The sequence below is a fragment of the Diabrotica virgifera genome, chromosome 3 (genome assembly GCF_917563875.1).
Source record: "Diabrotica virgifera virgifera chromosome 3, PGI_DIABVI_V3a".
NCBI lineage: Eukaryota > Metazoa > Arthropoda > Insecta > Coleoptera > Chrysomelidae > Diabrotica > Diabrotica virgifera.
Window position 1 is genome coordinate 228094499 of NC_065445.1, and position 12686 is coordinate 228107184.

Here is a 12686-nt window from a genome sequence, read left to right on the forward strand (position 1 = left end):
GCTCAGCCGTCGAGGAGATCAAAATTCCTTTTGCCAGTTCGACGGCTGAATGACCGAGCACATAGAGTCCGGACAGTGGAACACCGACTTAGGTCGGTGCCTCGCTGACCGGAACATACCTAGAATTTTAGGACACACGTCCAAAGTCAAGTAATAGGTAAATTAAGTCATTAGTAGGGAGAAAACCACTCCTAGCTAGTCCTAAAATTAGGGGGCTTAACCACATAAAGTAATACATAGGATGTCCCCTTACCCAAGGCATCCAAAGTAGCGTCCAGTACAAATCCTCTCCATTCGTTATGACCTGTGATGGGGAGGAGTTGTGGTACAGTTTGTGGGTCAGATAGGTAACCACTCTGTTATGGAGTGTGATAGGTTTGAGATTCGGACATATGGGGCCCACTGTTTCATTGGAATACACATGTTTCCCGACGGCGACGTTAGGGTTGTACGAGTTTGTGTGGGTGTAAAAAACGGTAAAAAAATCAGTAAAAGAAAATGCTTGGGAGGATAGAGAATAGATTATAATAGTTCATAACACAAGTGAACAGTCTTAGTCCTTTTTTGATCAATTTAATGATTGACGAAATTATAAAAAAGTGAAGCATACAAATGAGGTACAATCATGAAAAATAACTAAAAAACGAATGGATATCATTGTTTCATGTGCTGATATTTAATTAACAAATTTACCTTTCCGTTGTGCCCCTTTAACATATACATTAACTCGAATGTTACTGCCGAATATATTTGTATAACGGTTCCATTGGCAGCAGCAAAGAGATGACCCATGTGGCTAAATCTTGTCATTCTGAAAAATTTATTAGTTATTTTATTTATACTAAGAGTTTTCTCTTATAAGATGAGGATACTCAAAGTATCCTCATATACTAAAAGTATCCTCAGAAATAAGAACTGACAGAAAAGAAATTTCAAATAAATTTAATATACATACATTACAGTACATTAGGACAAAAGTGTGCACAAAAAATACCCATTTGTAATGACCAGAATGAGGAAATAGATAGGATAGAAAGCAGCATGTACTTGTACCTCGTTGACCAAAAAGAAGTGGTAAATGCAATAGAATCTTTAAAAAACAAACAATCTCCTGGTTGGGATGGGATCAAAACAGAGACCATCAAACAAATTAAGGAAGAAATTATTACTGCTTTGACTTGTCTCATTAATGCATGTTTTCAGGATGGTTGCTTTCCAAAATGTCTGAAAATAGGCAAAATCAAACCTCTGTTTAAAACAGGAAATAAAGAAGACGTGATTAATTACAGACCAGTCTCTTTGTTGTCTGTTTTTTCCAAAATATTTGAAAAATTAAAAAAAATAGATTAGTAAGTTTTTTGGACAGGTTTAGCATGGTATCGGATTGCCAATATGGTTTTAGAGAAAGAAAATCGACATAAGATGCTATTTGTAAACTAACATCACAAATATCAGAAGATTTTGAGTCTAATAAACGTAGTTTATGCATATTCGTCGATCTCTCTAAGGCGTTTGACACGATATCTCACGAGACCTTGTTGAAAAAACTTAAGAAGTATGGTCTGAGAGGACGGGTTTTGACATTACTAAAAAGTTACTTAACTGACAGAAAATAATTTGTAGAAATTTATGGTGTCAAAAGTGATCCTGAAGTAATTAATTATGGCGTACCGCAAGGGACCGCATTAGACCCTCTACTTTTTACACTCGATGTTAATGACATGCTCAAACTAAAAACTGTTGGAAACATAATTAGTTTTGCTGATGACACTGCAATTTTTTATAATTCTTATTAGATCTTAAAATTATAGCAGAACAAGACTTCAAAATTATAAAAACATGGTTGCAAAAAACAAACTCACATTAAATTATGAAAAAACTAAATATACATATACCTTTTGCAATATATAAAAATTCTCTGCCAACTTTTAATTCATTAAAAATAAATAAAAAACAACAAATATTTTTGAAACAGAGTACATAAAATATTTAGGAGTCATAATTGACAGGCCTGACACCAAATGGGCGTTTTAATGTGATAAGGTGATAAATAGCAGTCTGATTTTTGCATGAGAGTTTAATCTCTGTTCGGAGAGTTTAAGTCTGTTCTGTCGGACAAAATAAATGTGCCGTTTTCGTGGCCTGACCGTTCCAAATTTTTAACCTGTTCCACAATTAAAACTGCCCCTGTTCCAGTGTTCCCATATATCAAAGTTTATCCGACTAGACACCCTTAAGCTATTAACAAATTTTTAGCTTGCTATTAATCACCTTTTTTTTCATACGCGGGATCCAGACCTATAATAGAATATATGTACTAAAGTTACACCACTGCAATACTTACTCGCAATTTCTTATGCTAAATTCCTTGGTCAAAACAATTTCGTCAATCATAATGGTCATAAATCTAAGTTTATCAGAAAATCCTATAACGGTGTAGAGTCCAGTGGGATGCAGGGATACTGAATATATATCGTCTTCAAAAATTTGTACCAATTCTACGTCATACGTTTCGTAATTCCAAATTTTTACTGATCTATCTTGACAACCTTAAACATTTGTTGATATAATACTTTACAATTACTTTATTAAGACCCTAAAGTCCTAAGAAATTATTTCCTTGGCTTTGACCATGCTGCATATTTACAGATGCTAACGTGTGTTGGCATCAGAGTGTTGAAATCTGTGAGGTTTTCGAGAAAGAGTATACAGTGGAACCCCGATAAGTCGGCCTCCGATAACCCGGAAGTCCAGCTCCCTCCACACCGATTTTCATTAGACAAAACAAACATTTTTCCAGTTTGACTGAGACCAAGAAATGAACAATACTGTAAACAACTCTACGTAATTTAGATGTATTGTCCATATGTATTTCATGTTTTCGCAATTATAATGGAGTGTACCTGTAAGTATACATTATTTTATTAATTTTTGTCATATTCTCCGGCTAACCCGGATTTTCGATAACCCGGATCGGCCGCGGTCCCGATTAATCCGACTTAATCCGAGGGTCCACTGTATTTGCGAATACTGACAGATTTGGACACCAGAGTGAAACCAGCGAGCTTTTGTAGGGGCTATACAGGCACCTAATTTATGATACTGCACTATATATTGACACTGATTTTAAATGCGGCCGTTGCTGGTTTGCCATTGAAGATATTGAAAGGATATTTACAGTTTACATAAATGGGTACAAAAATTTAGTTAATATGTACACAAAACTAATCAATAAGCGAGATAAAATATTTAGACTTTTATCATTGTTACCCAATTTTGTTATTACTAAAAGCAATTCAAAATTAAGATTACTTCATATCCACCAATGTATTGTGGGTGTGAGTATGAATATATTGCCAAGAATAGTTATTACATGTTGGTGGAGTAAAGGGAAGTTAAAAAAGAAAGTCTATGGTGTTTTTAAATGCAAAAAGATGTAATGATGCAAAAATATTTTTAAACTTCTTTTTTAATTTTTTAAATTATGGTATACAGCCAACCACCAACCAATTTAATATTTTAAAAGTAAGAAAGTGGTAGGTTGTGCTGTGCCCTAGGATAGTACATGCTCAATTTACTGTATATTTTTTATACATACACCTTTACTAAAGTGAACAGTATTATACAGTGGGCACGTAAATGTTGGAATAAAATCATTTTATCATGAATGGGTGATGTTGGAAATAAATCCTGAAATAGGTCGATTTTTTAGCAGCACGGAGTACTCTCTATGAAAAGCAACTAAAAGGCTAAAAAGACCAGTAACCCATTCTCCACACATTAAACTAGAAGACGGTAGCTGAGCTAGAAGTAATGAGAAAAAAGCAGAGAGATTTGCCACATATTTAGAAAATATATTAAAACCGCATGATGACCAAAATAATGAACAAATATCGATAGAGCTTAATCAGACAGATGAGCGAATCAGACCAACATCCCGAAGAAAGTAGCTGATGAAATAAAAGAAAATATAAATCCTAAGAAGGCACCAGGATATGATCTAATTACTGGAGAATTAATAAAAAACCTGCCTCGTAAAGCCATAGTCAAATTGACCAACATCATCAATGCTGCATTTAGATCGAGATATGTTCCAAATTTATGGAAAATAGCTGAGATTATAATGATACCAAACCAGGAAAATCACCAAATGAAGTGTCTTCATATAGACCATTATCACTTTTACCAGTGATGTTGAAGCTTTTTGAGAAACTTCTGCTAAAAAGAATGAAACCAATAATAGAAGAAAAATAAATGATTCCAAACTACCAATGTGGCTTCAGAAATAAACATTCTACGATTTATCAGGTACACAGAATTACTAAGATAAATTGAGAAATCATTAGAAGAAAAGAAAGTCTGTTCTACAATCTTTTTAGACGTAGCTAAGGCCTTCCACAAAGTACGGCATGAAGGTTTAGTCTACAAACTCAAAATTCTTATGCCTACACAATATTCAGAAATTTTGCAGTCATATTTATCTGACAGATATTTCAGAATTAAGCAAGAAGACGTGTACACTCTGATCTAAAAGAAATCAGAGCAGGAGTCCCTCAAGGAAGCGTATTAGGTCCTGTCCTCTACCTGTTATACACATACGATATACCTGAAATGGAAAACGATATTATAGCCACATTTTCAGATCATACCGCTATCTTAGCAGTAGGTGATACCAGCGAAGAAGCAGCAGAAGCATTACAGTTAGCAATAAATAAAATACATAACTGGACTAAAAAATGGAAAATCAAATTAAATGAATACAAATCTATTCATGTCAATTTTACAAATAAAAAAATCGAAAACATTCCAATTAGAATAAATGATGCCAAAATACCATAATATGCATCTTCTGCAAAATATTTAGGTATCACACTTGATGCAGGGCTTCGCTGGAAAGTTCACATTAAAAAGGAAAGGGAAGAATTAGGTATCCGTTACAAAAAAATGTATTGGCTGATGGAAAGAAACTCTGCATTGTCCACATATAACAAAATACTTCTATACAAACAAATACTTAGACCAGTATGGATGTATGGTTGCCAACTCTGGGACTGTGCCAATTCAAGTAATATCCAGATTATCCAGAGATTCCAGAATGCTGCTCCATTCCAGATTGATGCTCCTTGGTATATCCGAAATGTCGACCTCCACAAGGATCTTGAGATGGAAGATGTAGACAAAGTTATCAAGAAGATGGCAGGTAGTCACGAACAACGGCTCCATAGTCATGTAAACATCGAGGCCATCCAGCTCCTCGATAATACTGGGTTAGAAAGAAGACTCAAACGAAGAAAACCATTTGAGTTAGTGTAAAGTGTTAGTGTAAAAGCAGAGCATAGTGTTGTATTGTGTGTTAGTTTTAGTTTTAAAATGCATACTTGTTAAAAAAAATAAGAGGACACCATAGAGTTAAGATTTTAGATTATGTATCATTTAGTAATTTAAGTTAAAGAAGAACTGATAATTGGTCAACTGATGACCAGATTTCAGCAGTCTAAACACAGCTTGTGTTTAATAAAAAAAGGTCGATATTTATTTTTATGATTATTTTGTCATAGATATCATACTGGTTACGTCATCCACCTGAGTGTGACGAGCGACGATTTTTTTAAATGAGAAGAGGGGTCGTGTGATAGCTCATTTGAAAGTTTTAGTTAAATATTAAAGGAAAATATTTATTTCACAAATAAATATTGCTTTTCGCTTAAATGTTCAAACTACCAAGAGGCGGCTGGGTGGCAGCTTTAACATTGAATTTAAGCTTAAAACTATATTTATTTGTCAAATAACCATTTTTTTCTGTTCTCTGACAGCAGTAAAATGTATTTTGGATTAAATAAATTACATGCATTCTTCTTTTTGTTTAAATTAAATTTTATTCACATTCTTTTGGACATCCTGTATAATAAAAAAGTTTAAGTTGAAAATATTTATTTATTTTTAATTATGTTAATGTTTATTTTACCGAATAGAGAATTGAATAACCTTTCAAATTAGCTAGTACACGACCCGTACTCTCGTTGAAAAAAATTCATCAATTACGTCATCACGCCCAGATGGATGACGTCACTAGCAGAATATATTTTCCAAAAAATCATAGTTTAAATATAAAAAACGACCTGTTTCGGAATTTATTTCCAAAATCGTCCATTTACGAAAAAAATTAATTTATTCCAACTTTTACGTGCTCACTCTATATTATTGTCATAAGGGATGCATAGAGTAAAATAATTAATAATAATCACTAAAATTAAAATACAATACAATGGGTATGATAAAATAGTAATAGAAATCAAGAAATTATACGGTACCTATACTCAACACTATCGGTTTCCATCTACAAACCGACAGTCCTCCAATATTTCCCAAATGAACTGAATATCCAAAATCTACCAAGTCTACTTCTGGCCCTGTAAATTTGTCGTGAACAAATAAACGTTCGCTCCATAACTGCATCTCTCGACAAGTTACTAAAATTCTGAAATTAGGAAAAAAATAACAACACGAATAAATGAAAGACATTTTCTTTTTCTTGTACCGTTTTCATTTGCATTTTTATAATATAATAATACAATTATGTATCTACTTAGATACTCTTATTAACAAGAATGCTGGCCGTTCTAAAAAATAAAAGCCAACATACATTTTTGACAATCAAGCATTTTTGCAGTTAATACCATATTAACCCGGGATCGGTCGCGCCGTTAGAAAGAATCTAAAATTTTATTCTTTTCCGTGATAACTTGATGAAAAACTCGCAAGTGCCTCGAGCAAGAGTGTAGTAATGCACATGAGTCGTCTAGTTTCAAAACCCGACAAATCCACTTTTTATGAATATTGAGTTATTCATGTCAACAGATTTGTAACTTGCCCTCTACAAGTTTATACTGAATTTCCGATGCAAAACCCTCCAAATCTAATCTTAATTTGCATTTGAAATATTGGGTTGGTTTCAAAATCCAGCAAATCCAAGCACTGTTAAAATCAAATGCCAGCAAATCCGACGCAACCAATCACAGTCAGGTAAGAAAGTGACGTCATTGCATGGCTGCTACAAAGAGAGCGCTGGCTGGACATTCATTTATTCCCCCAGACAGAGTATTTGCAAAGATCGAAAAAGTTATTAAAAAAAAGACACCATCGTTTCTCCAGAAGAGTTCATTGAAATTTTTAAAGACCAAGGAACTCTCTATATCTTGGGTAAAGATGTGACGGTGTACGACTGGGAAACGGATTGCCAAACTGCACTTAAACCTTAAACTTTCGATTTAATATGAGCAAAATATTTCTATGAAGACGTGGAAAAAGCAAAGTTGTAACTATTAGAGGGGAACAGTCTTATAAATGTGATCTAGGGGAATTAATATAAGTCTTTATTTAAAAAAGGAAAATCCGTTAAAAGTATGTTCCAATCTACAGTTACAGGTGGTGTACGTCCTAAAAAAGAAAAGCTTGTTGGAGAAAACATTGGGGAGAAAATTGGCAACAACTTGAAACAAAATTAACTTTTTCCAAAAAAATTAACTTTTTTACCCTGTTTTAAGTGCACAACTACCAAGTAATGTTATCTATATCATAATTGATAAAAAATTGTAATAGATATGTATAATTTCTTATAACAAAATAAAAAGATTTAAGGAAAGATTTACGATACTTTTGCATAATTATTTATTACTAATAAGTGCATTTTTTATTCACTTTTTTTTTAAACCAAATTGAAAATATAGCTCATGCTCTTTCGACACCTGTGGAATGGTTCTAACGTCATTTTCTTCTGACTTATGTTATTGCAAAAAATATGCTCTCTGGGAAAAACAATTTGAATAAAATTTAAACAATTAAACGAATCGTTTTGAAATTTATATCACATATTAAGCACCAAAGAACCCTCATTTGACAAAAATTTCAAAGCTGTACACTAATTTTTACAACAGTTATTGAAAAAATATTTTTTTACAATTCCGACTTTTTTCGCAATTTTATTAACAATAAATGAGTATATCAATCTTTGTAATATGTCATTTTAAAGCTTTTTTCATAATCTCGAAGATATTTGTACTAAAAAAATCATAAGTTTCACTGTTTTTCGCTGATTTGAAAAAAGGGGAAAATTCCATTTTTTGACAGTTAATTGTTTATAAATAAAAATGGCCGCCAGATCCTTCGCAGGTTAGTTATAATTTGTTCCTATAGGTATTACCTGTCGAAAAAACGCATCAGTACCCTGGCTGTTCAAGTGTCATGGAAAAAACCTTATTACCCTGGACTATTTCCCAACATTTGACCTCAGTGGATTTGTCGGGTTTTGAAACTAGACGACTCACATGTCCAAGGGTACCGGACAGCACAACTAAATATGAGTAGAATCGTAAAATTGACTTTTGTTAGATAAAATCTAACGACGCGACTGATAATGTAGGTCAAAATTTTTAAGTGTAGTTTTCTAGTGCAGTTTTCTTCTGGTATTGTATTTAAGAGTATTTTTGTACTCAGATATCTATACATATGTAAACGATTCCGATATTAACCATAAATTAACAGTTGTTAACCATAAATTAACAGACACTTTGCGCAAAAATTAGCCCGACGTACTAGCGCAATTACGTACTGTGGTTTAATTTAATGTTTGTTCCGTTTCTTTGTATCTGTTATCTTTTATTTTAGCTTTTGTTCCGTTTTCGTGTATCCCTTGTGATAGAAAGAGTTAGTTTTAACATAACAAGTAAATAAAAATATGATAAAAATTTTTGTTTTAAATACCTATTGTTAGATAAAATCTAACGCGCGACCGATTACGTGACAGAAAAGAGCGCGACTGTTCCCGGGTTAAGAATATGATATACGGCGTAGGAGCTGATGCTTACGGCTTATTCTGTCACCACATTCATCAGGTAACCATGACATTTTCTCTCTTGCCCACATTGCCTTCATTACTTCAATGGGTCTATTGAATAAAAAGAAGTCTTTGCTTTTATTTCCCCGTATTTAAGTATTTACTTAATAGTAATTGAACAAAGCATTAAAGAAATGACTTTATTCAATTGGTATTAAGTAAATACTTAAATACTTGTAAGTAAAAGCAAACACTTCTTTTTATTCAATAGACCCATTGAATCAATTCCTAACGACTAACTACAGCAAGGCGTCGAGGCGTCTCCTCTGTTGCGCAGTGCGTCAAATACATTCACGATTGCATCAATCGTGCTTTTCTCTTTGCAAAAATCAAATAATTGCCTCGGGGATAAGCCTCTTGATCTCTAAGTTATGTCATCTATGCGTCCCCGCAGCATCCTTTCATACAGCTTACCGATGCACGGAAGGAGGCAGACAGAGTTATACTTTTCCCCAGCTTTGGGTAGCAGTACTAAGTGCTGATGTCCTTCAAGGCTCCGGAATCTTTGCAATCTTGTGTGACCACTCTCACCACCCTACAAAGACAAGCGCTTCTAAATATAACAGGAGCCTTGAATAGTACAGGAACGGCTTCATTAGAGGCTATCACAGGTCTCCCTCCGCTCCGCTGTAATTATATATTTGACCATCCTGAGACTCAAAGCAAACAATAGTTGGAGGCCAAATTATGTATTGAATAGCCATACAAACATTACTGGGACTATACTTGAGGAATCCATCTTTATGATGAACTCAGATATGATGACACCAGAACTAACCTTCACTGAGAAGCTTAACACAATTATACCGTCTAGAGAACAAAAAGTCCCAAATATTAATGGGGACTTAATATGGTTCACTGATGGATCTAAAACTGCCCATGGTACTGGATCAGGAGTCTTTGGGCAAACATGTAACTATAATAAATCTTACAGCCTAGGTCAACATACAACGGTGTTCCAGGCTAAAGTTTTTGCTTTGGTGGCCTGCATTGATGAAATCATTGATGAAGATCCTAAAGCTAAGAGAATCAACATTTACACAGATAGCCAATCGGCTATTCTGGCTGTAAAGAACCCTCTCACCAAATCAAAACTGGTGAGAAACTGCAAAGATCTCCTCAATAACCTGGCAAAAACAATCAAGTGTCTTTAATATGGGTGCCGGGTCATGAAGGGGTGCATGGAAACGAACGAGCAGATATGTTAGCTAAACAAGGCCCGAGAGAAACTTTTGAAGGCCCAGAGCCTTTCTGTGGCATCACTAAAGATGCTATGAAAAACGAGGTTCAGAAATGGCTGATAAAGAATTACCAAAATAAATGGAGAACCACTCAAGTGCAAATCTAGACTAAAAAAATAATCAAGAATATTGATGTATAACTCTTGAACAGTTTGATGAAACTCAATAAACGAGAGATCAAAACGGTCACCGAAATGGTGACTGGACATTGCCGTTTAAGAAATCACCTATACAAACTAGGTAAGGTGAATGAACCATGGTGCAGAAAGTGCGAAATGGAAGAAGAAACTGCCATATATATACTATGCCATTGCAGTGTGCTAGGTGATTTAAGGCAGGATTTCACTGGTCAAATGAGGTTTGAACCAGAAGAGATCCTAAACTACCAATAAAAAACTGTTGGCCTTCGTTGAGACCACAGGACTTATTAAAGTTTAAGGATAAGAACAGGGTTTGGTACAAAGGTCTTATGAGTAAGTGCCAGAGGCTAACGAGTCTCGCCTGAGTTAAGAAGAAGAAGAAGAAGGCTCCGGAAAGGTATGTGCTTCCTGTAGTGCTTTCATGTGCTCTAGAAGCCGCAGGCTCCGCTCGTCCTAGACCTTTCACCGTCTCAGGTGATGTCTGATCCAGTTCGGGAGACCTGTGCATCTTAAGTGTGCCCAATACCTCAACAAGTTCATCCATGGTAAAGGGTACAGCCCGCTCAGTTTCCTGGCCCCTTCATGCTCTATGCCATCTGCCGGCCGGAAAAAACTCTCATGTTACCTCTATCTTCTTGTCCATACGCATTTAGGATAAAGGGTACACATGGAAATTTTTCATAACGATCCTGTATCCCTGATTCCAGATGTACTTATCCAGATTTTCACACTGTTATTTCCAGTGCCAAATAAGACTGCTGCAACAACAAATCCAAAAATACGAACAAACAAACATTTGGGAAATGTACCGATAGAAAGGTTTGATAAATACAAATACCTAGTAACCTAGATTTCAGACAATAATGTAACAGAAATAAGGGCCAGTACAGAAATAGCAAGAAATTTGTTTGTAAAAACAAAAATAATTCTCTTCAACAGGGACTTTAGATAAGAACTGAGAGTAAGAGCTCTAAGATGCTACGTGTTTTCGATACTACAATATTGTTATGACAGTTCCGTAGATTGATCCTACATAGAAAAAGTCCCTCGACGTGAAAGAAGAAGTAGTCACGTATGAGAATGTTCTGGATGTCATGGAATAACCCAGAAATGTCTGGTGACGTCTAAAACGTCAGGAACATAGAGTTATATATTATCATAGAGAGAGTGTCATTCAGAGCGAAGTGACGACACCATCTTTTTTATTTGGATTAGTGTTGTTTCACTCTTACGCATAGTAAAGCTGCTACAGTTGTCCTCCCCTTCCGTGCCTATACTCATACTTAATGTCATCTTAGTTTCTCGATACAATGTGCTAGAAAGAGATACCGCAAACCAGTCCATGAGAACTTGCCGTCAGGAAGCGCGGAAGGTAGGCTCACTCTATGTTAATATATACCTCTATGGTCAGGAATCTATATAAACTTATGTGTTTGATATTTTATAGTTCAGTTCAGTCATAATTCAGATTTTGAAGTTTGTAGTTATCAGTTTGTTAAAGTATTGTAATTTCTGTTGAGTTGAATAAAAGTTTTTCAAAGAAGTTATAACATTCCTTATAATTGAGCTTTAAATTGGCATTTGGCAATCTGTCAAATACATCGCTTACCTAAGTTTTTCAGATGCTCATCAATGGTTTTGGACATAATCATTATATCATAAGATATACTAGACACGTTTTTCACTCTTAAAACCATTTACATCAGACGTTCAAACGTAGCTGGAGCATTACAAAGACCAAATGGTAGAACCTGAAACCTGTAGAGACCACGGCCAGTTGAAAAAGCTGTTTTGTCTCTATCATCAGGATGTACCTCAACTTGCCAGTAGCCGCTTTTTAAGTATAGGGTTGAAAACCATTTAGCACCTGATAAAATATTCAGTGTATCATCTATTCGTGGTAAAGGATAATTGTCTTTTTGTGTAACCTGGTTTAATCTTCTGTAGTCTACACAAAACCGAGTAGATCCGTCTTTTTTAGTTACTAGAACTACTGGTGAACACCAGGGGCCCGAAGCTTCTTCGATGATATCTGCATTTATCATGTCATGTATTACGTTTTCAACTTGGTGGGGGCTTGACGAATTGGTCTTGCATCTCCAGTATAAATTCTATGTTGAACTAGACTAGTACGCCCTGTAGATTTCTCGGATTCAAAAATGTCGTAGTTCTCATTAATAAATTCATTACCTTTTTCTATTTCTTCAGTTGTTAAATGATCAACAGTTTTGATAAGTTGTTTCATGAGGATAGGGTCAATTTGGTAACTTGAAGCTGTATTCTTTCTTAAATATTTTTCACACTTGGTTATTTTTTATACTGGCGTACATAATGCTATTTGTTGTTCTCTCTTCAATTTAAAAGGCTTTTTGGATAAATTAGCAACCCTTACTGGAATTATCTCATCTACAT

The 12686-nt window shown here is 34.7% G+C and overlaps 1 protein-coding gene across 1 annotated transcript in view; it reads right to left on the reverse strand.

Annotated features, from left to right (window-relative positions):
• The window catches only part of LOC126881566 (cilia- and flagella-associated protein 57), a 141448-nt gene that overhangs the window by 90368 nt on the left and 38394 nt on the right, over nt 1-12686 (reverse strand). The window contains exons 5-7 of the mRNA XM_050645890.1: nt 6312-6478; nt 2345-2549; nt 694-811 (exon numbers count right to left, since the gene is read on the reverse strand). Coding sequence (XP_050501847.1) covers nt 694-811; nt 2345-2549; nt 6312-6478 — 490 coding nt within the window. The remainder of the gene's footprint in view (nt 1-693; nt 812-2344; nt 2550-6311; nt 6479-12686) is intronic.